Source organism: Periplaneta americana, chromosome 12 (genome assembly GCF_040183065.1).
Source record: "Periplaneta americana isolate PAMFEO1 chromosome 12, P.americana_PAMFEO1_priV1, whole genome shotgun sequence".
NCBI classification, from domain to species: domain Eukaryota; kingdom Metazoa; phylum Arthropoda; class Insecta; order Blattodea; family Blattidae; genus Periplaneta; species Periplaneta americana.
Window position 1 is genome coordinate 162,225,401 of NC_091128.1, and position 26,044 is coordinate 162,251,444.

Below are 26,044 nucleotides of genomic sequence, written 5' to 3' on the forward strand. Positions count from 1 at the left end.
TGACAGTGTTGGCAATCATATTTTCTCGTTAGATATGGCGTTTTTCCGTGTTAGTTTATTAAAAGAAAAAGTAGTATTTTTATTTCTGATATAGGGATTTTGTGGGTTTTGTAACGCTCAGAGCAACAAAACCATTTTATTTTGCATCAAACATAAAACAATTTAGTGACTTTTTCACTATTTTATAGCGTGTTTTTAGAAATCGAGTTGGCCATCTTGAATGTCATGAGCGTAAATGTCGGATGGTTAAATTCATGTGGTAGGGCCAGTATGTAATGTTTGGAATAAATATTTGTTGTTGAAATGAATAAGTTAGGAAAGTGGAGTTGCAATAGATACATTTTACAAGAAAGAATCTGAAAAAAAAAAACAAAACAAAAATGGCTGAGAATACAGAATTTACAGCGGATAAAGCACGAGGTATAAAAATGTTTTGTACCTACTAAAAGATGGTGTATGACAGCTGCCTAGAAATTAGGGTTGTATGTATGTATTGTCGGTTATCTTTTGACTTAACGTTAGTATAGGAAGCCAAATGGAGTTATATTAGAATGCAGTCCTGTGGGCAATGCCGTTTTATGATGTATTATAGAATTACTGGTAAGTTGTGTAATTCCGATAGAAAAGTCGGCGAACTTAATCTTTCTTCTTTTTTTTTTCTTAAAACACTATCCATTATTTAAAGACGCTGTATCAACCTTGAAGTTATCTAGTGTCAGTAGAATGGGTGATAGTGAGATGGTATTTTGGCGAGTTAATACCGAGAATTCGCCGTGGATTACCTGACTTTCGCCTTATAGTTGGAAGGAAAATCTCGGGGGGAAAAAACCCACTAGGGGTAATCCGCCCAAGTGGGATTCGACCAGAGTGCAGCCTTGGGTCAGGAGATCAGCTTCTTAGCCTTAAGTTACGTCATTGACAACTTTTCTTGGAAATTACAGAACTTGTACTTATATGCAATGAGCTTCCTCTAATTGCTTTCCTATCTTGAACACAAGTGTCTAATGTCAGAGAAGAGTAATTTCTGTAATAACTGAAAAGCGGAAAATATTAGGTAATCAATAAGTTACCTCTACCCTTAACTGCTGGTTTAGTTGCCTCATGAACGGTGCTTATTGGTATCAGTTATGAGATTCAAATCTGTCTTAGGACTAATCAACAATAAGTTACTTCGTTTTAATGAAGAATACTGTGGTGAAAACCTAAATTAACCATTTTTCCAGTTCATTTTGTTGTTAATTATAGAAGTGTGCTGAAATTCTTTATAAGTAATTTAGAGGCTATGTCTCTAAATTAAAGTAGTATTGGGATTGTTATGTGCAGTAGCCAAGCATTGTGTTCCCTCATATTGTATTGTCTATTTAATTAAATAGGCCTAATTCAACTTTCAGCTGTACTGTCTAGCGTACTGGAAGCAATTGACCTACCCGATAACGCAGCAAAACTTGGAGAAGCCAAAGATAACGCCGGAAATGATATGCTGAAAATGATGCAGTTTGTCTTTCCTATTGTCATGCAGATAGAAATGGATGTTATAAAGAACTACGGATTTCCAGAAGGACGTGAAGGTAACTTGATGACGTAGCACTGGATAAAATATTTGATTTCTGAATTTGTAGATAGGAATGCTAAAGTTTGATGTTCTAACATAATGCTTACTGTTAATTCTTCAGGTATTGTACATTTTGCGCAAGCTATACGTACGCTAGAGAGAGAAGATCCAGAACTGGCGCATCTGCATGCGCAAGTTCGTGCACATTTCCTTCCACCAGTCTCCATAAGCACAGAGCCTTCATCATGAGCATTTGGATTAAGGTGTGTACTTTTAAGTGTACAGTATACAACAAAAACAGTGTAGCAGATGTTGCGTACTTTGCTAGTGTTTTGAAAACTGTTCTATGAATAGGAGTGTGATTTTTTGATATTAACGAAATACACGGTATGTTTGAAAACGTAATTCTATTTCCCCTCCCCCCCCCCCCCAAATAAATTTCACGAAGGTAGTGGAACTAGAATCTGGTGTGGCTTACTGAATAAAGCATCAGCACGTAGTGTTGAAAACCCGGGTTCGAGTCCTGGTGCCGGAGAGAATTTTTCTCTGTTCTACCTATTCTTCACAACATTATAGTTAGTAAGTATGCCTGTAAGTTTTAATTCGGTGAAGCGCAGTCTCTCAAGCACTGTGCCATCCAGTGGCCAAAGAATAAACTGGTACTTATCGCTGGAATGCTCTAGTTATAATTTACAAGCTCTTTGAATCAGATGAGAATCAGATGAGTTTTGCTCCAACATGCCTTGTGTGTTGTGGTTTTCTGTCTCAGACGATAGTGAGACAATTTTCCATATATAAAGATATTTTATCTGATCGAGGGAGTTTGTTTGTCATCTTCAAATACTGAAACTATTCTCAGTCTTTATATTCCAGAGCAGGATGCTGTAAACTGGTGTGAGATTTGCTGTTTGGGATCAGATTGAACTTACTCCAGTTTGTGCATTGGTCAGAACGCTTTTCAATACTTTTTTAAAAATATATCAAAATTTATGTTAAATAATGTTGAAAGTAGCTTATTTTTTTCAAGAAAAAAATTTATTTATATAGTTTAATGTTCATAATATTGCAAGTATCAGGAAATTTGCAATAATTAAAATTAGGAACTGCATTTCTACATAATATTAATTTTGTTATGCCATATCCTGATATTTTCATGAAATATTAATCTAAATCTTCATATTTCCACCAAATATTAACTTGAACCATATTTCCACAAAATATTATCTTAAACCTTCATATTTCCACAATATTAACCCAAACCTTCATATTTCCACGAAATATTCACCGAAATCGTAAAATAATCACCAGAAAATCACATCCCTATTTATGGAGCAGGTGTGCTTTGCTTATATTTGTGTTCTAGTGATACAGATCAGCTTACCACTGACAGCAAGTTTTGAAACATACTAACCATATTTCTTTGTGTTGACAGATCTTCTGTGACTTGTTGCTGCCAGCCTCAAAACAATTCATCAGCAATGCTTCAGGCTTCATATGTCAGCTAATTGGGTGGCGATTTTATGCTATATGAGTTATCAACTAAAAATGATTCATTTAGCTAATTATGATACAAAAGACATTTAAGAGGACAGTCATCTTGTAATTACAGGAAGCTTTAAATTTAATCCATTATTTAATAAACGATTTTACAAATTAGTACTTTATTAGAATGCATTTTTCTTTCTTGTCTCTGGCTCAAAATCACGACTTCCCTGCAGCATTAAAACTACGTTGTGGTGGCATTTATTTACCTTGAAATTCTTTTTAGGTAAACGTTTCATGTATTGGTAGATTTATTTGATGTATGACTTAACTACAGAAATATCTTCATGTAAAATGTTCGCTTGTGTAATGACAAGACTTTTATTTATAATTGTATTTATTAATTTTTCTTCTAGCAACAATACAAGTGATGTATCACATGTGTGTCACTTAAAATGAACACAAAGAACATTATAATTGAAATGAAATAGATTCAAATATTGTCAGATCAATCAATAAATGCTTTCTGAAACAATACATTGTTGTAATGTATCCCTGCTATTGGTGCATATACTTTAGTTTGAGTAAAGACACTGTTTTTGTATATTCTCAGACTTTCATTTCATTTCCTTATCCTCATTGTATTTAAGTAAATTTAAGTAGTCATTTGCTCATTTCTTATATTAGTTATAGGTGTGTTCAGAAACTACAGCCAGAGAACATTTAAAACATAGCACTTCCGTTCTCGAGTTCACACATGACTTAATCCGTACTCCAGTCTGACCGGTAGAAGCATTTGATTTTTGCGCATTTTGAAATGTATGTTGCTGCTGGCTTGGTTTTTTCAATCTTTGTTAAATTATAACTGTGTTATTCCATTTCAACTGTGAACTTAACAGTTGAAGTATTTCTTCAACTACTGTTAGAACTAACAGGCTGTTAAAACCCATGTTAATTTAACTGCTCAATTTTATGCAGTTAAATCTTTCAACTCTCTGTTAGCATATAAGTATTCAATATGCCTGGTGCATTAGATGAACTTTTATATCTTGATTATTTAGAAAATTATATCCATGAATACATAAACAGAGCTGATGATTTAAGTGATTTGACAGAACAGAAGTTCATACAAAAGTATAGGCTATTTTCTGCCAAGCCTCACTTTTCGCTTTCAACATAGATCTGTTTGTTTGTTAACAATTGGTTTATACTGCGAAATTATTTCCAGCAGAAGGCTTCTCTTGAACGAAGAGAAATTAGTTCCATTTCTTTTTGTTCCAGTGGTTTCCATTTGATAACAGCAATACCAATACACTGCTCCATGCTACTACAATACAGATGACAGAAAGAAGCATAAATCAAACCTGAGAGTATAGAAAAACTTATATCCTCTATTGGTATTGCTGTTTTGAAATGGAAAACACCGGAACAAAAAGAAATCATGGGACTAATTTCTCTTCATTCGAGAGAAGCCTTCTGCTGGAAATTATTTCGCAGTATAAACCAATTAATGAGAATAAACAAACAAACAGATCTAAGTTGAAAGTGAAAAATGAGGCTTGGCAGAAAATAGCCTATACCTTTGTATGAACTTCTGGTCTGTCAAATCACAGAAATCATCCCTTCTGTTTCTGTATTCATGGATATCATTTTCTAAATAATCACAATATAAAAGTTCAGCATCTAACGCACCAGCTATATTGGATACTTCTATGCTAACAGAGAGTTAAATGATTTAACTGCATGAAATTGGGCAGTTAAATTAACATGGGTTTTAACAGCCTGTTAGTACTAACAGTAGTTGAAGAAATGCTTCAAATGTTAAGTTTACAGTTAAAATGGAATAACACACTGTTATAATTTAACAAATGTTGAAGAAACAGGGCCATACAATATTAGTTATATGTTTAATGTAATTTAATTTGTTATGGAGTATGTTCATGGGTAGGGTATGAACTGGCATACATATAGGTTGGAGACTATTTTTTAGATACTCTTTCTGTGGGGGTTGAATTATAAATAGCATAACGTCCCTATTTAATAAAAAGAACACAAGATTGTAGATATGACATTATATTATCTGCTATGAGCCATCATACATTCCAGCTGCTAACAATACATTTCGTCTAGTAAAATGCAGGTGGAGCAGAGGAGAATTCTTGGTTCCATACGATCGCAACAAGTAACTGTCACTTTTCTTGATGTCTGGATTGTGGGACACATTAACATCTTCCAATACCATCTCCTCAGCTAGCCTAGAGAAGTCCCACAGTTTAACTGAACAGTCCAACGAGCCTGAAAAAAAGATGTTTAATAAAAAGATAAATACATCTTGATTACACAACTTTTAACACTATATCACTCCGGAATATATAATTTATATCTTTCACATGTTAAAATTACGTTACCTGACTAGTCCTAACACGTAAAAGATATAAATGATATATTCCGAAAAAGGTGAACACGATGTCTCCTTTTAATGTTGCAAGAGTAAATCCAAATTGCCCTCTATGCAACAAAGAAGAAGAAATGACTGAAGATTATCTCATAACCTGTGAAGTTCTACCTGATGGATCCACCACAGAGAAATATTGGAGAGCAAGAACGGTAATGGTTTCGTTGCCAAAGCCCGGCATTAGATAACAACAACAACATGTTGCAAGAGTTTATAAAAAGTAACAGAGCAGATATTTCTTGTGTGTTGGGTATCCAGAGGTAACAGTGCATACGAAACTTGAGGGTCTAGACTGGAGATTACCGTGCTTCACTATGAACCAAACCTAGCCAAGGAAAACTGTGTATCATGGCAAGGAAGTGAAATGGCATATAAAAAAGCCTTGATCATCCTGGCAAAATTAGTTTCTTACTACAGCAAGTTTCCTTGCTCTGTGGACAAGTCTCTGAAGAACAGTTTATTCTGAGACCACATAGATCTTTGATTGATAAAACAGGAAATAAAATGGAAAATATTTAGAAGAACCTTACCTGAAGTAAGAATGTGTCCATCTCGACTAAAGGCAAGGGTATGTATAGGTCCTTTGTGTCCTGTCAATTCTGCAAGAAGATGGCCATGTGCCAAGTCCCATAGCAAGACTCTTGAGTCTGCTCCAGCTGATGCCAAGAACCGTCCTTCCACAGAGAAACACAAGGAGTATATTGGAGCCTGGGGAAGAAAAAACAAAAATACAAATTTAGTATTCACTAACCAGAACAGTGCAACAGCAGACCACGTAGTCAGTAGGGACGCTGTGTGAGCTACAAGGAAGCAAAAGATAAGATCGTTAGTGGAGGCAACATGTTTGAGGGATTCCTGAGTCAGACTAATTGGGGGGAAAATCTAGCCTGAATTAGTGGAAGTCCGAATTATAGGGACTTCACTGGAACAGATTTCGACAATTTAATGATATTGTATAATTAATGATTTAGTGTTTAATCATTTTATTTTGCAAACATACGCAACACAAAACATTAATTTAATAGACGAAAAAATCTGAAGTTTTTTTTTTTTTGTCTAGGTCAATTACTGCACAGGAAATACTTTATGACGCATTTCTTTTAAGGCAGGATGAACTTCCTCATACTTTGAATTATGGTCCATAAATTTAATTAATGTACCTAAATAAATGCTATGTTAGATAATTCGAATTTATTAGCACATTTTCAACTCTTTCCATTTACTACTACCTTCAATGTGTGAAATATTAATCTCCAAATGTCTTATGTAAAGATAGTGAAGTGCTTTATGTGGCAGAAACATGGACATTACGACGAAGTGAAGTGAAGCAACTAGAAGCATTTGAAATGTGGATATGGAAAAGAATGGAGTGTGTGAAATGGACAGACAGAATAAGAATTGAAGCTGCGTTGGAAAGAGTGGGTGAAGAAAGAATGATGTTGAAACTGATCAGGGAGAGAAAAAAGAATTGGTTGGGTCACTGGCTGAGAAGAAACTGCCTATTGAAGGATGCACTGGAAGGATTGGTGAACGGAAGAAAGGTTCGGGGCAGAAGAAAATATCAGATAGATGATATTAAGATATATGGATTATATTCTGAAACAAAGAGGAAGGCAGAAAATAGAAAAGATTGGAGAATGCTGGGTTTGCAGTGAAAGACCTGCCCTTTGGCAGAGTATTTTTTATTTATTTTATTTTATTGGGTTATTTTACGATGCTGTATCAACATCTAGGTTATTTAGTGTCTGAATGAAATGGTGTTAATGCCGGTGAAATGAGTCCGGGGTCCAGCACCGAAAGTTACCCAGCATTTGCTCGTATTGGGTTGAGGGAAAACCCCGGAAAAAACCTCAACCAGGTAACTTGCCCCGACCGGGATTCGAACCCAGGCCACCTGGTTTCGCGGCCAAAAGCGCTGACCGTTACTCCACAGGTGTGGACTTGGCAGAGTATCTTATGTGATACGATATATATTTCGTCACAGCATTTCTACTGGTGGACCTCACATTTTCACATATACGGTGCCACCATTAACAATAATTAAAATAACACTTTTTTGTAGTACACTTTATTAAAACTACCCCACTAGTTATCTCCCCTCTTGCTGCTCAGTCCATTGTCTATTTAATATTTATCCTATCTTAAAGTTCGGGGATATCTGGAGACAAATTATTATTATTAAATCCGGAGACATTATGGGGATAGGAAGCAAAATTCAGGGACTGTCCCCAAGAAATGGGGACATCTGGTAACCTTACCCATAAGGCCAGTGGCCATGAAAGATTGCACAGACAATACCTGTGTCATGTCACTGCTACAAATGTCAATGAAAGAAAACCTAGACGCACCTTATGCCCTGTCATCAGTCTGACGTGGTTCCCTGTAACACAGTCCCACAGCCTCACCGTTCTATCGCTGGAGCCTGTTGCCACATAATTAGAGTTAGGGTGGAACTGAACACACTGGAAAGAAACAAAGACAACAATGGAAATTACTGTAATATCATTTTATAATAAGCTAATGACAAATTAAACCAAACCCTCTAACTCTATTAAATATAGAATATAATCTAAATTTAACAGAAGAAATACTGAAATCAGAAGTAAACACTGAAATACTGAAACAATTGTCTTAAGAGACAATTAATATTAGGTACCCTCCACAAAACTGGCTTCATTTATACACCGACGGATCCTTGATCTCCAGAGAACAAGGTGCCGGTGCAGGTGTTACGTGCTGTCTCTTCTCACTTTATAGATCTCTTGGATATGGAACAACAAGTTTTGATGGTGAAATCATTGCAATAAGTGAATGTCTCAGGAATCTTCTATGCCACATCAATAAATTTAGGAATGCAGTTATATTGTCAGACTCCAAAGCAGCTATTCTATCAATAATCTCTAAACACACACCTTCATCTCAAACAGCAGAAATAACTAAAATGCTCTCTCAATTAATATCACTCAATAAAAGAATTGTATTCCAATGGATACCATCCCATTGTGGAATCCTGGGAAATGAGAATGTGGATGCTTTAGCAAAGAAGGGCAGCACTGCTACTTACAGACCTGTTACTAAATCTACGTATTACTCTGTGAAGAGATTTATCAAATCTACATAATTAGACTTCAACAAACAAAATTTGATAACTCAATCCCAAGGGAAAAAATGGAACTCCCTGCATCAAAATCCACAGTTAATTCCCGATTTACCACGAAAATCGTCTGTAGCTGCATTTAGATTGGCAACAGGCCATGATTGTTTGCCCAAACACCTGCATAGAATTGGAATATATCAGTCCTCTAACTGCCCATTGTGCAACTCAAATCAAGAAATGGATTCGGAACACCTCAAAATCTGTGCTTCAGTGGCTGGTCATGATAATATCTTTGAAAAATATTGGAGTGCAAGAGGTCAAATGACTTCATTGTCAAACGCCTGGCATTAGAAAACAACAACAAACTAATGACTGGGCAGAATCTGTCAATCATCCACGCTTTGAAATCAAAACACATAACAAGAAAAAACTACAATTCTCAAGTGAGGAACAGAACCTTAGAAAATTTTCTTCTCATTAGTGTTCGCATGGTTATCTTATACAGTAATATATATTAATAACAGTTGTATAAAAAGTTTTTAACAGCATATTATTTAATTACAGAATAGGTATATATTTCTGACATATCATAACCAATCAATCCATCTTCTTAATGTATCTAGCTGTTTGCTGACAACATAAAGTCTACTGTAGTCTTTTCAGTTTTTGTTTTTCACGATAAATGAGGGATATTTTGATCGGTGTTCATTATAGATGCCTGTTGCTAGTAGCCAGAGTTGGGGTGTAGTCAATATATATTGCAGGGCTGTCTCTTCTGCAACTGGTACTGATGATTTTAATTTACTTCTTTTGTGGTTTATGGATGGACAATACCAGTATTACATGAAAAATGTCATGACTAGTTTGCCTTGAAACTGCACGGTTATAAACTTACATCAACATCAGAGAAGTGGCCTGCAAATATTCGGAGAGGCTGGTGTTGATCAGTTGCCCACAAGCGAGCTGTCTTGTCGTGTCCAGCAGTGGCGAAATAATAGCCATGTGGGGCGAACCTCACGTCCCAGACAGGGAAGATGTGGCCTTTGTAACACACGAGGCACGTCCACGTCTGAAGACTCCACAGTCGCACTACATTACAAAAAAACATAATAAAAAGTTATCATTTCAATCTAAGAGCTCACAGTTTGTATCATTTATAGAAGTACAGAAGATTGCTGCTCATATGTGCCCAAATTACTTATTCAGTTTGCGAATTTCCCATACGTAATTATTCAGAATTATATTTTTGTTAGAAAAAAGGAAGAAGGTAGTCTTATTTCTGAGAAATGTCAGATTTTTTAAGTATCTACTGATGTGTTTTGTCATTTATACCGTGATACAAATTCACCAAACAACTTTTACAGGAAGATCCTAACATGCTCAGTTTTAGGAAATCCTTCAATATGTCTGATACAATATACGACATTCCAAGTGTGTGGAATAACGTGAATATGACAATAGCTTGATTGTGATACAACAGTGAAAATTACTTCATTGACTTTGATGATGATGATGACGATTATTGTAACATTGGTTTCTGGTTGTGAGGAAAATTGTGTGCACTACAGAAAGACAGTATTAGTGTAGAATTCTCCATTACTCATATTGAGGCACTGGAATGTATCAATATACACACACATAAAAATGAAGAATGATAGAAAGAATGGTAGATGGCAGAGTGATACCTGTATATTCACCATCTATTAGTGGTACACTCTGCCAGAAAGGAGTAACAACAATGTGAATGCAAATCTAGCTTTCAGGCATAGATCCCTGTGAAGCTGATTTGAATAATTTCAAGGGAAAAATTGTTCCGAGGCCGGGTATCGAACCTAGGACCAAGCACACCAATGCTCCATCGACTAAGCTACCCAGAACTCCACCAGACACCGACTCAATTTTTCCCTTTATATCCACATACGGTACCTCAAAATGAGTTGACAAACCGTCAAACATCCAACACTAAGTGCACACAAACTCTGTATGACTTGACTGTGTGAGTCGGGATCTGGTAGAGTTCCTGAGTAGCTCAGTCGGTAGAGCATTGGTGCACTTAGCCAAAGGTCCCGGGTTCGATACCTGGCCTTCACAGGGAGCTATATCTGAAAGCTAGATTTGCATAATACACATCACAGAACACCACAATTCAAGTCACACAGAGTTTATGTGCACTCAATGTTGAATGTTTGATGGTTTGTCAGCCCACTTTGAGGTATGTGGATATAAAGGAAAAAGTTGAGTCGGTGTCTGGTAGAGTTCCTGGATAGCTCAGTCGGTAGAGCATTGGTGCGCTTAGCCTGGTTCGATACCTTGTCCTGGAACAATTTTTCTTTTGAAAATTATTCAACATTGTAAATGGCATTTCACTGTACTTGGATATTTTTACATAAATTTCCTCCGAAGCCTCAGGCCTGTACCTGTAGTATCCTCTGAACATGACAGTAACAATAATCTGTCTGGACTAAATGCCACACGATACACTGGTCCATTGTGTCCATGAAGAATTCTACACGTTTCAGCTGAGCGGTCGTCCATCATGCGAACCAATACATCATCTGTAATAGACCAAACAGTTGGTATGTAAATTACTGCCACTAGAATTTCTTTAGAAAGCTTAACTACAAAACAACACGAACCTGCTACTTAAGAAAAATCACGGATACAGAAAAACCACTGGGATAGGTAAGGTAAGGTAAGGTAATAACTGCCTCCCATTGGAGGTAGCCCAGAAGGACTCAGTATACTCTCCTACATGAATTTTGCAATATTAAATGTTTACATAAATTTTGTAGAAAGAAAATTAAAATAAACATATATGAATAGAAAGTGAATAAAAAAAAATTAAACAGAGTGAATATGATGACTCAGAATTTGGCAAGAACGTTTCAAAACTGAAGTTATGATGTCAGCAGTAAGTGTCTGTGGTAGTTCAAAAGTCTTCCTGAAGCTTTCAAAGAACTTGGGAATCACACCACGAGCTCCAATAAGAAGACCAATCACCTCAATGTCTGCAAGCTGGTATTTTGCTTTGAAGTAATCAACTGTTGGCAGATAAATGTTGATCTTTTCTTGATTGACATCCTCCGGCTGGCTACTCCCTGTTTCAATCCTTATGGTAGGATCAATTATATATCCTTTCTTGGTAGTCTGGGAATATGCTATGATGTCAATACGCCTAGAGGAGCCATTAGTAGCAAGGCAAAAAACTTCCTCTTCTACTGTCCAAGACTTTTTTCTTAAAGCAGTTGCAATTAAGGATCGAACATGATGGTGTCTGGCATTTCGGAGGAGTAAACCTCTGTTACACTTTAATTAAATCTAAGACTATCAGAAGATACATCAATTGTGATGTAGCGAAACTACAAGCAATAGAAAAAGAAAAGAAAAAGTGAAGAAATGAAAGTAAGGAAAAAGGTAACGGGAAAAAGGCATGAAAAAAGAAAGGGACGACAGAGAGAGAGATTGCTTATTTTTGTCACGCACAGATGTATAAGAAAATTGAAACCAGTGAAATGAAATTCCTTCGAAGTGTTGCTGGTCTCACTCTTTTAGATCATCACAGAACGAAAATATACAACAACTAAATATTTTTAATTTGACTGAAAAAAATACAACAACAAAAACATCAGATACTAACATATAAGAAGAATAAATGACGACTGGTTACCCAAGTAATACTGAACTACGAACCAAGAGGACACAGAAATGTTGGTAGACCAAGAACAAGATGGACAGACGCCAAATTTGAAGATGGAACAGATCAATAGGCCTAATCCCCGTGGTTGATGATGAATTCACAACTTTGTTTTTTAACCGATACATTCTTACAGCACAATTTTGTACAACTTACCAGCTTCTCGATCTATATCCTGAAGCTGTTCTGCAGATTTCATGGCTCTTAACTTTTGTGGCACGAGTGTCCAAACTTTGATAATAGAATCTGTGAATCCCACAGCAAGAAGACTGGAATCTTCTGACACCTCAGCACTTGTCACTCTGTGGACAAATAGAATGATCTCGTTGCATATTAACATGTTGAATAATTTATATTGGTGGTGACACAATTATTGTTGCTGCTGTTAATGTCTCAATCTAACTTTTTTTTTTACCTTGGGGATTTAGTGAAGTGATTTTTTAATGGCAAGCAGAGTAACTATCTCATGCCCCCATTTTTTAGATTACTACCAGTGCACTTCATTAGAACCAGGTACCCAGCTTCGAAGCCGTTAGCCCTGTGAACTTACAATATATTTATGTTCCCCTATTATCATAATACAGGGTTGTTATCTAAGAAATTAGCAATATCTTTGTGATAGTAGAAGAGAAAGAGTGGGGGAAATCTAACTATCTCTTCTTCCTATTTTTATAGTAAAAATAAAGCCGGCTTTTATTTATTTTTAAGACTATATGAGGCAAAGAAATTAATTCCCAAAGTAAAACTTTTTTTGTTCATGAAATATGCTAAATATGTTGTATAAAAAATTCAAAGGCATTTATTTTAAAACTCGTGGTTGAATATCATCACAACGAACTGCGTCAAAATAAGTAACATTGCAAAATGCATTAGAAAATTTTGAAATCTATTAAGAAGTAGGCTATTGTGTATCTCGAATGAAGGTTTCAACAAATGCACTGACATTGCAATCAACAGGAAAATGAATATTAGCTTTGTTATCAACCCAACAGTACGTTTTGAAAGAAGTGACGCACAGAATAGTGCATTATATCGTGAAAGAAAGAGACATTATGAACCTTGCTTCAAATATCTGAAAGAAAAATATAGAATACCTGAAAATTGCTGGGAGATGACTGGGTTATTGTTTGCAGCAAGTAGAACTATTTCAAAATTTTGTGTAAATCTTTCCATAGATTTTGTATTGACACATCATACCTCCAGGATATATCTTCTACACAAATTTTAAATTCCTCTTTGTTGAATTGTAAATCACTATTTCTACAGTTTGATTAATGGCTAAATTCATAATTCTGTTATAGAGACAGCTGCTAAAACCAAAGGAAAAAAGAAAAACTTAACTATGTAGAAATATTGTTTTTGTTTTCCTTTCTTTTACACTGTCATATACAAGGTAAATTAATATGAACGATATTGAGATCATACTTAACTGACAAAAATGATAGAAAGGAACTGAAACAGAAATGAAAATGAATTGAATTTGTTTAAAAGGGCGTAAGTCATCATTTTTGACATTTTCATTTTTATCGTAGTTTCAAAAGTACATTGATAAAACCATCGTTTTTGCTTGAAAGAGCACCAATAACATTGTTCGTTTGCTTGTCAGAGCAAGTTAAAATCACAATTTGTTTTAATTGGTCAGTAGCCAGTGACAAGCATCGTTTTAAAACTATTCAATTGGTGATTGAGTGCGAACAGCTGAAGACAGAAGAAATATTACAAAAAGACTGCTGTTTCTGAAGAAAGAAGAAACAAACAAAGACATGAGATAATCAATTTTGCAATATGTACCCTATCCCACTTTGAGTATACACATGACAGAGTACGATCAGTCATTAGACTTGTTTCCTAAGTTCTCTGATCTTCAAGTCGTCAGATGTACAGTCAACTTCTCTCCAGCCTTCTTAAACTATATTAGATTTGCATATGTAAATGCCGATTACCGACCACTGCAGCTCAGGCAGTGACACCAAGATTAAATAAGTAAAGCAGAACAATATGTGTAATATATACAGGACTATTTGAATCCTTTAAATTCGTTACCAATTGCTTAAATTACTTACTTTTTGGTTACTTTCATTACTAGTAGACACCCTGAATTAATAGAGGTCTTGTGTCGAAATTGTAACAGTCATCACTTACTTACAAATGGCTTTTAAGGAACCTGAAGGTTCATTGCCGCCCTCACATAAGCCCGCCATCGGTCCCTATCCTGTGCAAGATTAATCCAGTCTCTATCATCATACCCCACCTCCCTCAAATCCATTTTAATATTATCTTCCCATCTACGTCTCGGCCTCCCTAAAGGTCTTTTTCCCTCCGGTCTCCCAACTAACACTCTATATGCATTTCTGGATTCGCCCATACGTGCTACATGCCCTGCCCATCTCAAATGTCTGGATTTTAAGTTCCTAATTATGTCAGGTGAAGAATACAATGCGTGCAGTTCTGTGTTGTGTAACTTTCTCCATTCTCCTGTAACTTCAGCCTGCTTAGCCCCAAATATTTTCCTAAGCACCTTATTCTCAAACACCCTTAACCTATGTTCCTCTCTCAGAGTGAGAGTCCAAGTTTCACAACCATACAGAACAACCGGTAATATAACTGTTAACAGTCATCACTTCTTTGTAAATTTTCACACTCCACTTTATATGCATCCCAACTATACACAGTGCCCACTGAAATTTAAAGACATCTACCCGTTTCCAGAACCAAAGTAATTTTTCCCCCTGATGTTACAATTTATAAAATGAAATTGAAAATAAAGTAGCTATCCATCAAATACTTCTTAAAACTATATATTTTACAATTTAGTATTAACCCTCAACTGGTATCTATGGGTCAATATAGACCCATATTGCTAGTTATCATAATGTACACTTAAAAAGCGATACCAGTTGAGGGTTAAAAATATATACACAATTAAATGATCATTATATTGCAAGACATTTATAATTTCCATTCAATTTAATTTATTTTTTAAACAAAAATGTAGCAGTATGATGGTTAAAACTGAATTTGGTGAATGCGATCAATGTCCTCATTGGTCAAAGCCGCCTAATATAATTCAACAGTCTTTTCTCATTGAATGGTGACCATCTTAAACTTATTGTATTCCAGGTAGCCTTATATATATTTTGTACTCTTTGGGTTAAAACTCAGAAAAAAATACCCGATTACATATACAGTATTAACGAATGTATATTGTTATCAACTGAATTAAATATTATTATTATTATTTGACGGAAAAATTTGTTCCACAATTCCGTGATATTTCTGGTTTTCCAGACAGGTGGACACTACTCTATATAGTTTTACTGTCGTTTCTGTATAATATTCATGCTGAACCAAATATCTGACTAAAAAGAAAAAAAATCACCATCATCAAGATTCCAAGAATGCAGACTGCTGTGATGCTTGAAAATACATACTATAAATAAATGTATTGTATTATTATAATTTTACCATGAGATACTCACACTCCAGCTGAGTTAAGAAGTGTGTAGAAACAAATGGATGGAAGAGTATCTGGACCCAATGTCATCCTCTTGCAAGCCTCACGTAAAGCTTTCACCTTCTCCAATTTATCAGCATCCTTTCTGGAAAGTAACATTTTAGAGATCAATTCAGAAGGAAAATTTGTCACACACACACGCACACAAAAGATGTAATCATTAAAAAAAACTTGTTTTCCTTGCACTAACTTGATTGAAATATTTATTAAGCATAATAATAATAACGTACGGAGTGGCTGGTATGAAAGATTAGTGTGACTCATTAAAAGATGACAAATATGATGAAAAGTTCATCTAAAGCAGATTAACGGAAGTAGTTTTTCTCAGTGCCTACAGCAGTGTTTGGCATCCCACTGATTTTGTGGAAGAGCACTCATTTCCTTCACTGTGGAACCTGAGTGAAAGCAATCAAACCGGATTTGCTCATGAGTGGCACAGTAAGCAGTATCTCTATCAGCGGTGTACCCGCAGGGTTACAGTCAGAGTGAAGTCGGTGTGCAATACCGTATTTGCTCGCGTAATTTGCGCCCCCGCGTATTTTGTGCACCCTAATTTTTAAGGGATTATTTTAAACTTTATTTTTGCTCCGTGTATTTTGCACACACATTTTATGTACATATTTTTTTCAGTGTAGGAGGGATTACGTACATATTTTTTTCAGTGTAGTAGGGATTCTCCTTCCCTACAGTCCATCGTAGGTCATTCACCAGCAACTGAAGTACCTGCTTCAGAAAGAAACCCCAAAGTCCCGCTACTTTAACAATGCTTGTCCTTGGTAGAGACAAGTTACCGGTATAGAAAATTAGCCCTACCATAAATACTTGTATTTCAGTTGACTTTCAGCACTTCTAATGTGCACTTGTATTTATACAGTATTTCAAGATGGGAAAGAAAAATAACAATTACACCGCGTCATATAAATTGAAGGTGATAAGTTTCGCGGAACAGTTCGGCAATCGTGCAGCTCAGAACTCAGAACAGGACCCCAATTTTTCAGTGGCTAAAGTTAATTAAAAAGTGCGCAAATTACGCGAGCAAATACGGTATTTCAATTATGATGGAAAGCAGTAGATCTGTGAATAAAGGAGGGATTTCCTCATCAATATTTTTTAACTGACAATAGGAAAATACGTACTTATTTAAGAAAAGTGAAAGAAAATATCATAAAAAATAAAAGATGTCAGATGTCCAAAAAAAAAAAAAGGTTAAATTAGCAATATACAACTACAATAATTTCTGCAAAAGTAAATTTGAAAATAACCAGCTATGCAGTTGCATGAAACACATACATCAAACTTGTGTTGTAGTGTTTATTTTTTCTCTTATCAGTTAGCTTACTTATCTTGCATAAAAATAACTCAAACTGTAATGAAGTTTTCTATTTTAAACTTTTGATATTGTTTCATGCTGAGAACTTTGGAACAATGTGTTAATAATTCTTTGATCATAAATATTTGTTACTGTAATATTATAAAAAGGAATAACCCATTTCAATATGTTTAGTTGTTTCATAATACATTTCTTAAACACAGAAAATAAAGTAAAACAGAATATATACACATATTTGTTCCTGTTTAAGGGATAATTTTCCGTAAGTTATGAGTTGGTCAGTTACAACTGCTCGTAGTACTTAAAAAATAAAATAAAAATGAAAAAGTGTATCTCACATAACAAATAACTCAAACTGTAATGTTGTTTTCAAGTTCATAAACTTTTGAATTTATGTTGAGAACTTTAGAACAATGTATTTCTAGTTCTTTGATTATAAATATTTTTATTGTAATAATGTAAAGGAAAATAACCTATTTCAACATTTTTTTTTTATTTCAAAATTCATTTAGATATTAAATACAGAAAATGAAATAAAATGAAATACAGATATATATTCATTCCTACTTAAGGGATAGCATGTATTTCTAGTTCTTTGATTATAAACATTTTTATTGTAATAATGTAAAGGAAAATAACCTATTTCAACATTTTTTTTTTTTTTCAAAATTCATTTAGATATTAAATACAGAAAATGAAATACAGATATATATTCATTCCTACTTAAGGGATAGCATGTATTTCTAGTTCTTTGATTATAAATATTTTTATTGTAATAATGTAAAGGAAAATAACCTATTTCAACATTTTTTTTTTTTCAAAATTCATTTAGATATTAAATACAGAAAATGAAATACAGATATATATTCATTCCTACTTAAGGGATAGCATGTATTTCTAGTTCTTTGATTATAAACATTTTTATTGTAATAATGTAAAGGAAAATAACCTATTTCAACATTCTTTTTTTTTTTCAAAATTCATTTAGATATTAAATACAGAAAATGAAATACAGATATATATTCATTCCTACTTAAGGGATAGCATTCCTTATGTGATGAGTTGATTAGTTGTATTTGCTAATAGTACTTACAAAATACAATAAAATAACGATGAAAAATTGCAACAAATATTTCTACTTTTCTTAATGTAAAATTAAAAGACTGCCACTGCAACTTTTCATACTTGTGGCATGGAGGAAAGAAGCACATAGTTCACTCGTGCACTCTTGATGCTCCACTAGTGCAGGCGAGATGAGTGTTGCTGACCTACAGAAATTCATTGGCAAAGCCATCCTTCAACTCCGATCAGTAATAAAGAGTCAAATACAAAAAGCTAACAACAAACATTATTTTGTTACGCGAATTTTGTGAGTGATGTTTAGGAGAATCTGCAGTGAATGCATTGGAAAGTTTTACAGCATCCACCATAGAGATTGGAATTATTGTATTTGGATCAAATGGTGGTAAGGCTATTTATGAGCAAGCTCACCATGTTACATCACAATGGTCTTTGGATATGCCACAAGGACTGGTACAGCACAACATATATAAAGAAAGGTGCTGTATTTTCTGATTGGAGATAATAACGAGAGGATTTGTGAAGAATGTTGAGGGAAAGATGGAAGAACCCCGAGAAAAATCCTCCTACTCTGGCTTCCTCCATCATGAACGTCATGCTTTCCACAGTTGGGGATTGAACTTGGACTTGTTTGCATGCAGTCTCACGTGCTGACTGTGGGACACAAAGACCACCAAATGCCTGCTGGGTGCCTGGTTATAATCTAACTGTAAGCTGATATCTAGATTCTTTCATAAAAAAAAAAAAAAAAAACAAGTAGCATGCCCACCAGCAAGTTTGCGAACTACCACAAATGCCATTTGACACATTTCAGTGCTAATTTTTTTACAAGAATGCATGACTTACAAGTCTGGAAGTGGCATTCTACACAGCAGAGGTGCGTTGGGATCACACTTCGTCTTTTTCGAGAACAATGGGTCTTTCTTTGCCTTCTTCTTCTTGGGCTTGTCTGCCCCATCACCTTCACCATCTTCCTCCTCTTCAACCGGCAGATACTGGATGTCAGGTTCTTTGAGTAGTCCATAATATACTTTCGCCTTGTTATCTGTAAATATACAAATTACGATATTTAAGTGAATTTCTAAATTTTTTAACAAGTTTTAAGGTTTACTATCATCAAAACATATACCTGGCACAATTGTTTTTCCTTCACTATTAACCTACTTTTAACATGCAATTGATCCTAGACAGATAGTTCTTATGATCCAAATTAAATTTAACCCAATTTTACCTTTAACAACTAGTTCGTTGCTGTAACAGGAACAAAAATGTAAGACTTGATTTTAACCTGTTGTTTAGTCAACTACCCAAAGACAGGTTGGAACCTCATAATATATACACCTCCATTTCATGCTTATGATTAGGAGACACCCGATTTTCTGGATGATTTTTTCATGAATTTCTGCTAATTGAGTCAGAGGTATGAACGGGACTCACTCTTTAGTCATGTTTTCTGGTCTCAATTTGTCGCGAATTAGGCAATTTTTTGTGTTAAAAGGATTTTTTTTACGAATATCACTGAATCGTACATTCAATGGTCACGAAATTCTATTATTTCATTTTCGACAATGATATATTCAAAAGTACGAAAACGGGTTTGTTTTTAACGTTTTATCATGTGGAAAGCATGACTGCTCAGCTGTGAAAAATAAAAAACTGTGTGCCACGTATTCACAATGCATACACACTAACACAATGAGAAGAAATGTGTAAAAGATATGTACGATATTTTCAGTAAGAGTATGCAACGAAGACTAAGGAATATAATCTATTTTGATAATTCGGTAGCCAAGCAGCCTGTCATAGTGTGCAAATGAACATAGGCCTAATGTTTTTAATAGTCACTTAATTCTCCATCTAGTGTGTAGCCAGCCTTATTAATACCAGGGAAGCCTGTAGGGGAATGACTATTTTATTACCGATTTTTTAAAAGTGATTGCCATGTTTGAATTAAAACTTTTTCTTCACGATTTACGTGTTTTAATATGGGCTTTTTTCGCGACTTACATATTAAAATAACAATTTTTTTCATCAGTAACAATAGTAGTTTCATTTACCGAGCGGTCGGTAAAGGAATGCAGTACAGCTTAATTGTACTGGAAACACAATGCTATACCGCGTGCGTGACATCCGATCGCTCTGACTGCAGGCGACAGACTAACCTGAACATCCCTTGGTGTAACTTAATGGACTCGCCTGACCCAGGCGCACATCGCCAGCGACTGTCAGGACTAAATAATCGTACTGTAATTCTTCAACAGTTGACGAGACAGCATAATTTATAGTGGTTAGTACTGCGTATTGTTTATATTCACATAAAATAATTGAAACATAATTAAATATTTTTCCTTTTTTATCCCATACTTTCCCGATTTTAGCACATAAAAATAAATATATTTCCGATTTTTAGCACCTATAAATCCGAGCTCTACTTATGACTCAACTTTATCTCCCTGTTTCTTCTTCACTACATATAAAATTTTTCTAATTTTCCTGATGATGATAATAATGTGGTTCAGATTGGAACAGTATCACAAATCAGAAATCACCTACTACTGGCTATGTACACACAATGTTATTACCCTGTCGGGTAGCTTCTCCCACAATGGCCCCAGCAGTGGCCTCTATTTGCTGCTTGTTGCGAGCCACACCCTCGTACATATCAAAGTACAAGTGCTCCTGTATTATGTTGAGCAGCACACTGTGCTTCTTCTCTTGCAGGTGTCTCTTCAGAATGGACAGTGTGTCTCGTGACATTCTAATGATGAATTCACTTGATCTGAAAGATTACATGTCTGCTTAGAATAAAGTACTGGTACTTGAAACATCAAACACTGCCTTCAATGACTACACTTGTATATTTTTTATACTGTTTCTTTTTCTTACTTCTTCTAAAATTGTATATCTAACGATGCCTTATTTTTTTTTACACTACACATATACTTTCATACATTCCCCTCTGTTGTTTATTATATATATGAACCATATTTTATACATTTGGAGGCAAAGTCATCACGCTGGAATTCAAATTAATCGAAACACAGTTCTCGATACACTAATGTTTGCCGACGATCAGGTTATTATCGCTCAAACAGAGGATGCTTTACAAAGAGCCATGTATAATTAGCAAATAACCGCCTCAGATTTCAATATGGAAATCTCAAAAGAGAAAACAAAAGTCATGGCATTTTCGAGAGAGAATCCAATTCCAAGTAAGATCATGATAAATAATACTTTAATTGAACGTGTTAATTCCTTTAACTATTTAGGGTATAACCTCTCTTACATCACTGATGAAGATATGTCGAACAAAATATCTAAATTTATAAAAATCACTGGCGTCATTAACACAGTCTTCAAATCATCCCATGTTCAGAAACATACAAGGCTAAAGGTATATAAAACACTAGCTCGACCGGTCCTCACTTACGGTAGCGAGGCATGGACAATCAGAAAAGCTGATGAGCAAAGGCTGACGACAGCTGAAATGAGGTTCATGAGACGAACAGCGGGATGCTCTTTGCTGGAACACCGTAAAAATGTGGACATATTGCAGGAACTAAAAATGGATCCTATAGTTAATTTTGTTCAACAATATCGACTTCAGTGGAAAAAACATGTCGAAAGGATGGATCACGCTAGATGGCCTAAACAGATTCTTACTTACGTACCAAGAGGAAAGAGGAAATTGGGAAGACCACGAAAGCGCTGGCATGAGACCGTAACAGATCCTGTAGGGTCTAATACGTGACGGATATGATGATGATGAAATGGACAGAAGCAATTGTACAAGTACGAATTATACAGATACATTTGTCTTATACATAATCTATAGCACATTAAAAAATTTAATACTAGTGACTGTAGAATATGGTAGCAGTAATCATTTCTCATTAAATTAAAACTCATATAGGTTTCTGGGATACTGGTGAGGAAGGTAATGAGAAAGCTCATCAAATGGCAAGAGAAGAATCATAGGATCAGAAAACATCTTCTATGAGAAAAGACTGCTCAAAAGGTTGTCTAAGATTAGATACAAAAGAGTAAAATACTTGAAAAAAGTACTCTAGAAGAGGTTTTCTATATAAAAAAAAAAATTATCTTTGTTCAGGGAAACAACTTCTGGACTCAAACCCAGCTTGCTTACACTTAAAATGATGATAAATAGGAAACACTGGAGAAAGCTGGGTTTCCAGTGAAAGACCTGCCCTTGGGCAGAATAATGAATGAATTATTACCATCATTATCTAGTTCTATGGTAGCGCGTCTGCCTATAGATTAGCCAGCCTGTGTTTGATTCCTGGCAGGGTCAGAAACCTCGAAACTAGGAGAGATGGTGGTGTACAACTTCTAATCACTAGATTGTGCACCAATATGCCTGGGTTAAATCCCAAATCTCTCCGCAGTGCATATGAAGAGAAGGCATATGTCACTGTTGATAGTGATTCATCCGTTGGACAGGAACGTTAAGCCTTGAATAAATTAGAATTGAATTAAAAAAAATTAGCACTAAACTTACTTGAATGTATCAGTAAGTTCATTTCCTTTCATGTGATCCTTCTTGGTGACATATGACAATCTCTTCAGATCAGCCTGGTAATATTCCTCTTGGTCAGGACCAAACCTCTCCATCAGTTTAATGGCCTGCTCCTCATGTCCGTTGTACACTAGTTCTAGATACATGTGCACGAACACAGGGTACAGGATCATCCCCAGTTCATGCTGTCAACAACCAAAGAAGATCAATTTATTATTTGCTTATAACAGACTGGATGAACAGTCATTTATCACAGGATCAGTGTTGCCAGCACGTTATGCAATATGAGATAACACTTACACGATAATGCGATAATTTTCGTTAAACATATTATTATTCCTCCGAATTCATTCCATTCCGCTTTCCATGGGAAGATCTTATTATCACATTAATGAAACACATTTGAGTTTATTTAATCTTTTTGTAATTTCTGGGCAAACGTTTTAAATCTGCCCCGCTATCAGTCAAAACTCCCTGAGGAGAGACCGGACTCTTTCCCAGTCAGTAGTAAGTTTGCATCATAATTTGCTAATCAGTTAATCATAATAGCCCAGTATTGGTATTCATACAGTAAGGAAACTTCGCCACTTTTTCTGCGAGAGAGACATGTGCTTGCATACAGCTAGCGATCCAAGCGGCAAAAAACTAACACTACTGGGAAACTCAGCTGTTTGTATGTTATATGATGATACAGAAGCGAAAGATTTATTAGAAGAATGAGGGTTGCAAAGGGATCGTATTGTTCAGGCTTTAAATTGCAGTAACAACGAAGGACGAAACGCAGAATTGTTTTTTTCGCTTTCTCCAAAGATCCAATAAAAATCATACATATTTTACTGTAGGCCTACTGCCTTACGGGCGCGCTTCCGAACAGGGGCAGCGGTATTTCCTCTAAGGTTAGAGCCCAGTTTAGGTGTGTGTGTATTAATCGAAATTAGGTACTAGAAAATATTGAGAATAGGACGCATGTTTATATGACATTTTTTTTCGATTAAATTATCTTCTGGTCATAAGTGTCCCGATATTCGAAATCTCAGTATTAAAAGCCGTAAAACAGTACAGACATTGTAAAAAAGAAGTAAGAATAACCACTGAAAATACAACATAAGCCTAATAAATGAAGGAGTAACTAACGAGAGAAGTGAATATGGTAATGAAATTTGGAAAGAAATTCATACCCGAACTAGTCCTACTGTTACAAATAAATCCTCACCTTGTATATATCAAGTGCTCCCTCGACGAATCTCTTAAGTTCCGTGTATGCACCTTCGTATACTTCTGGATCGCCTTCACTCTTGTATGCAGACAGTACACTACTAACTTCAGAGTCAGTCTGTGCAGTATCATCTGTACTTACTACATCTGTGAGATTTGCTTCCTTTTTGAGTTGTTCTTCTGTGCCCTGTCACACATAAAGATATTGGCTGTTAAGTTTTATTTGTCACATACACTTCCTAATGAAGTAAAACGATCTGAACCGGGGGGAGAAAAAAAATCTGTAACCCACTGCAGAGTCAGAATCAGAAGCAATTTCGAGTGGCGTAAGTTTAAATCAGTAAAATGTACCAACGCCAGACTCGGTGTATGTAATTACGTACCATCATTTAACAAAATACTATTTTCTACTTTCACTACTGTGTGAGCATATAATGTGTTCATGCTAGTATTAAGAAACTGTTTAAATACTTTAAACTTCAATAAAATACAACACGAACTTTACATAATACGTTTTACACTGTTGACAGTGTACATTACCTTTAAATTATATTTCCTCAATAGCTGAAGAACTGCCAGCAAAGTATTTTTGTCTGACATTTTATTTCCCGTTGTTTCTGTCACTGGAGCCTGCATTTTGTTGTTCAATGACAACTGTGAAGGAGAATTACCTTCCACAGGAATCGCATTAACATGCAATATCCCACCACACCATCCGAATAACACAACCTTACGCACCAGCGACACAAAAACAAATGCCACCCAGACATTGTGCCAATATTGCCCTTCAAAACAGTGTTACCACACCTGACAGAAGATAGTGCGTAAACAACACATATTACCGTTGCAAACAATGTGATACGTTAATGATTATTTTTACAGCGCTCAATAACAAGAAATTGAAGTTAATAACCATTTATATATGCTGGTTGTACATATTATTCCTGTTTATAAGTTTCAAGCCTCGCGGATTCGTCATGACGAAGTTTGACATCATGCCACTGGAGGTGCTATCGTTGCTTATGAGAATGTAAACAACGGTCGCTATAAATCAAGAGGAGTAGTCTACTCCTCTTGCTAGACTACTCCTCTTGCTATAAATGTATCCCAGGCAATTAAAGTTAGCTTATTCGTAGGGATAAATTTTAATGAAAATATGTGAATTATGAATATGAAACTGTGGGAAGAATGTTCCAGCGATACAGCGCTCGGACGTAGGTTCGAAACCCGCCTGGGCTGATAATATGAATGGATCGTTTCCGACGTTTTCCCTAACTGTAGGGTGGATGTCAGATATCAGGTAATCCCATGGCGAGTTCTTGAACTCATATCGCAAGATATCCTGCTGACATTAGACAACCGAGTAGCTGTTACGAAATCATAAAGTTGGCCAAAACATGTAATGGACGATTAGGAGAGGTGGACGAATTGCCCGTGAACGAAACGTCAAATTAATAATAATAATATACCGGTACCGATCCGATACATGTTTCCAACTGGAAACTTATCCAGAAAAAAAAATGGAAGTGCATATACCTACATGTTGCTTTGCAAAACGCAACTATAGGCATTATGGAAATACGGTAGACCTACCGATAAGAAAAATAATTTAATTTCTTTGTACAAAATATTATTTATTTTGTCTATGGTTGCTAAATCGTCGTTAAATGACCGATTGGAACACCACGAACTCGAACGAATAGACCTGTAGTGTGCCATTGTAACAAACAGTTTATCTATTATAATATTTTGCATTTGAAATGTATCATATCATACAGTAATTTGAAAGAGGAATAACAAGTACTGCGTAATTCATGCAAGAAAGTTAATCTATCCCTCTACAGAAAACACCATTTTGTAAGGGTACATTAACTAATACGGCAGCTATAAATTTTTCAAAACGAGTACTATGAATCTATTGACAATTTGTTCTTTTCTCAAAATCTCCCCCAGGCCTGTGTCCGTGCTTATGCGATAAATACGGGCTAGTTTATAGGCCTCACGAATTCATATCATATCTCGCATGATGATTTAATTTATAATTTATGGAGTTAAGAAAAAATGCCGGTACCGGTATGGTATTGTTTT

The 26,044-nt window shown here is 35.4% G+C and overlaps 3 protein-coding genes across 3 annotated transcripts in view; 2 read left to right on the forward strand and 1 right to left on the reverse strand.

The window, feature by feature from the left end:
* Positions 1–47: 47 nt before the first annotated feature.
* LOC138711112 (protein C10) lies at positions 48–3,640 on the forward strand. The gene is made up of 4 exons (XM_069842438.1): positions 48–420; positions 1,392–1,568; positions 1,674–1,815; positions 2,985–3,640. Exons 1-3 carry the CDS (start codon positions 381–383, stop codon positions 1,799–1,801), a joined length of 345 nt encoding a protein of 114 aa, XP_069698539.1. The 5' UTR covers positions 48–380; the 3' UTR covers positions 1,802–1,815; positions 2,985–3,640.
* A 1,451-nt stretch (positions 3,641–5,091) lies between these two features.
* Positions 5,092–24,729, reverse strand: Taf5 (TATA-box binding protein associated factor 5). The gene is made up of 12 exons (XM_069842429.1): positions 24,497–24,729; positions 23,955–24,143; positions 22,724–22,926; positions 20,787–20,983; positions 19,051–19,249; positions 15,760–15,879; positions 12,437–12,582; positions 11,004–11,141; positions 9,482–9,675; positions 7,838–7,951; positions 6,020–6,197; positions 5,092–5,329 (listed from the first exon to the last, which is right to left on the reverse strand). The coding sequence occupies exons 1-12, from the start codon at positions 24,590–24,592 to the stop codon at positions 5,118–5,120; spliced, it is 1,986 nt and encodes a 661-aa protein (XP_069698530.1). The 5' UTR covers positions 24,593–24,729; the 3' UTR covers positions 5,092–5,117.
* A 313-nt stretch (positions 24,730–25,042) lies between these two features.
* Positions 25,043–26,044, forward strand: part of LOC138711104 (piezo-type mechanosensitive ion channel component-like) — a 99,258-nt gene continuing 98,256 nt past the window's right edge. The window contains exon 1 of the mRNA XM_069842428.1: positions 25,043–25,256. Within this exon, the coding sequence (XP_069698529.1) occupies positions 25,201–25,256 (56 nt within the window). The 5' untranslated portion in view covers positions 25,043–25,200. The remainder of the gene's footprint in view (positions 25,257–26,044) is intronic.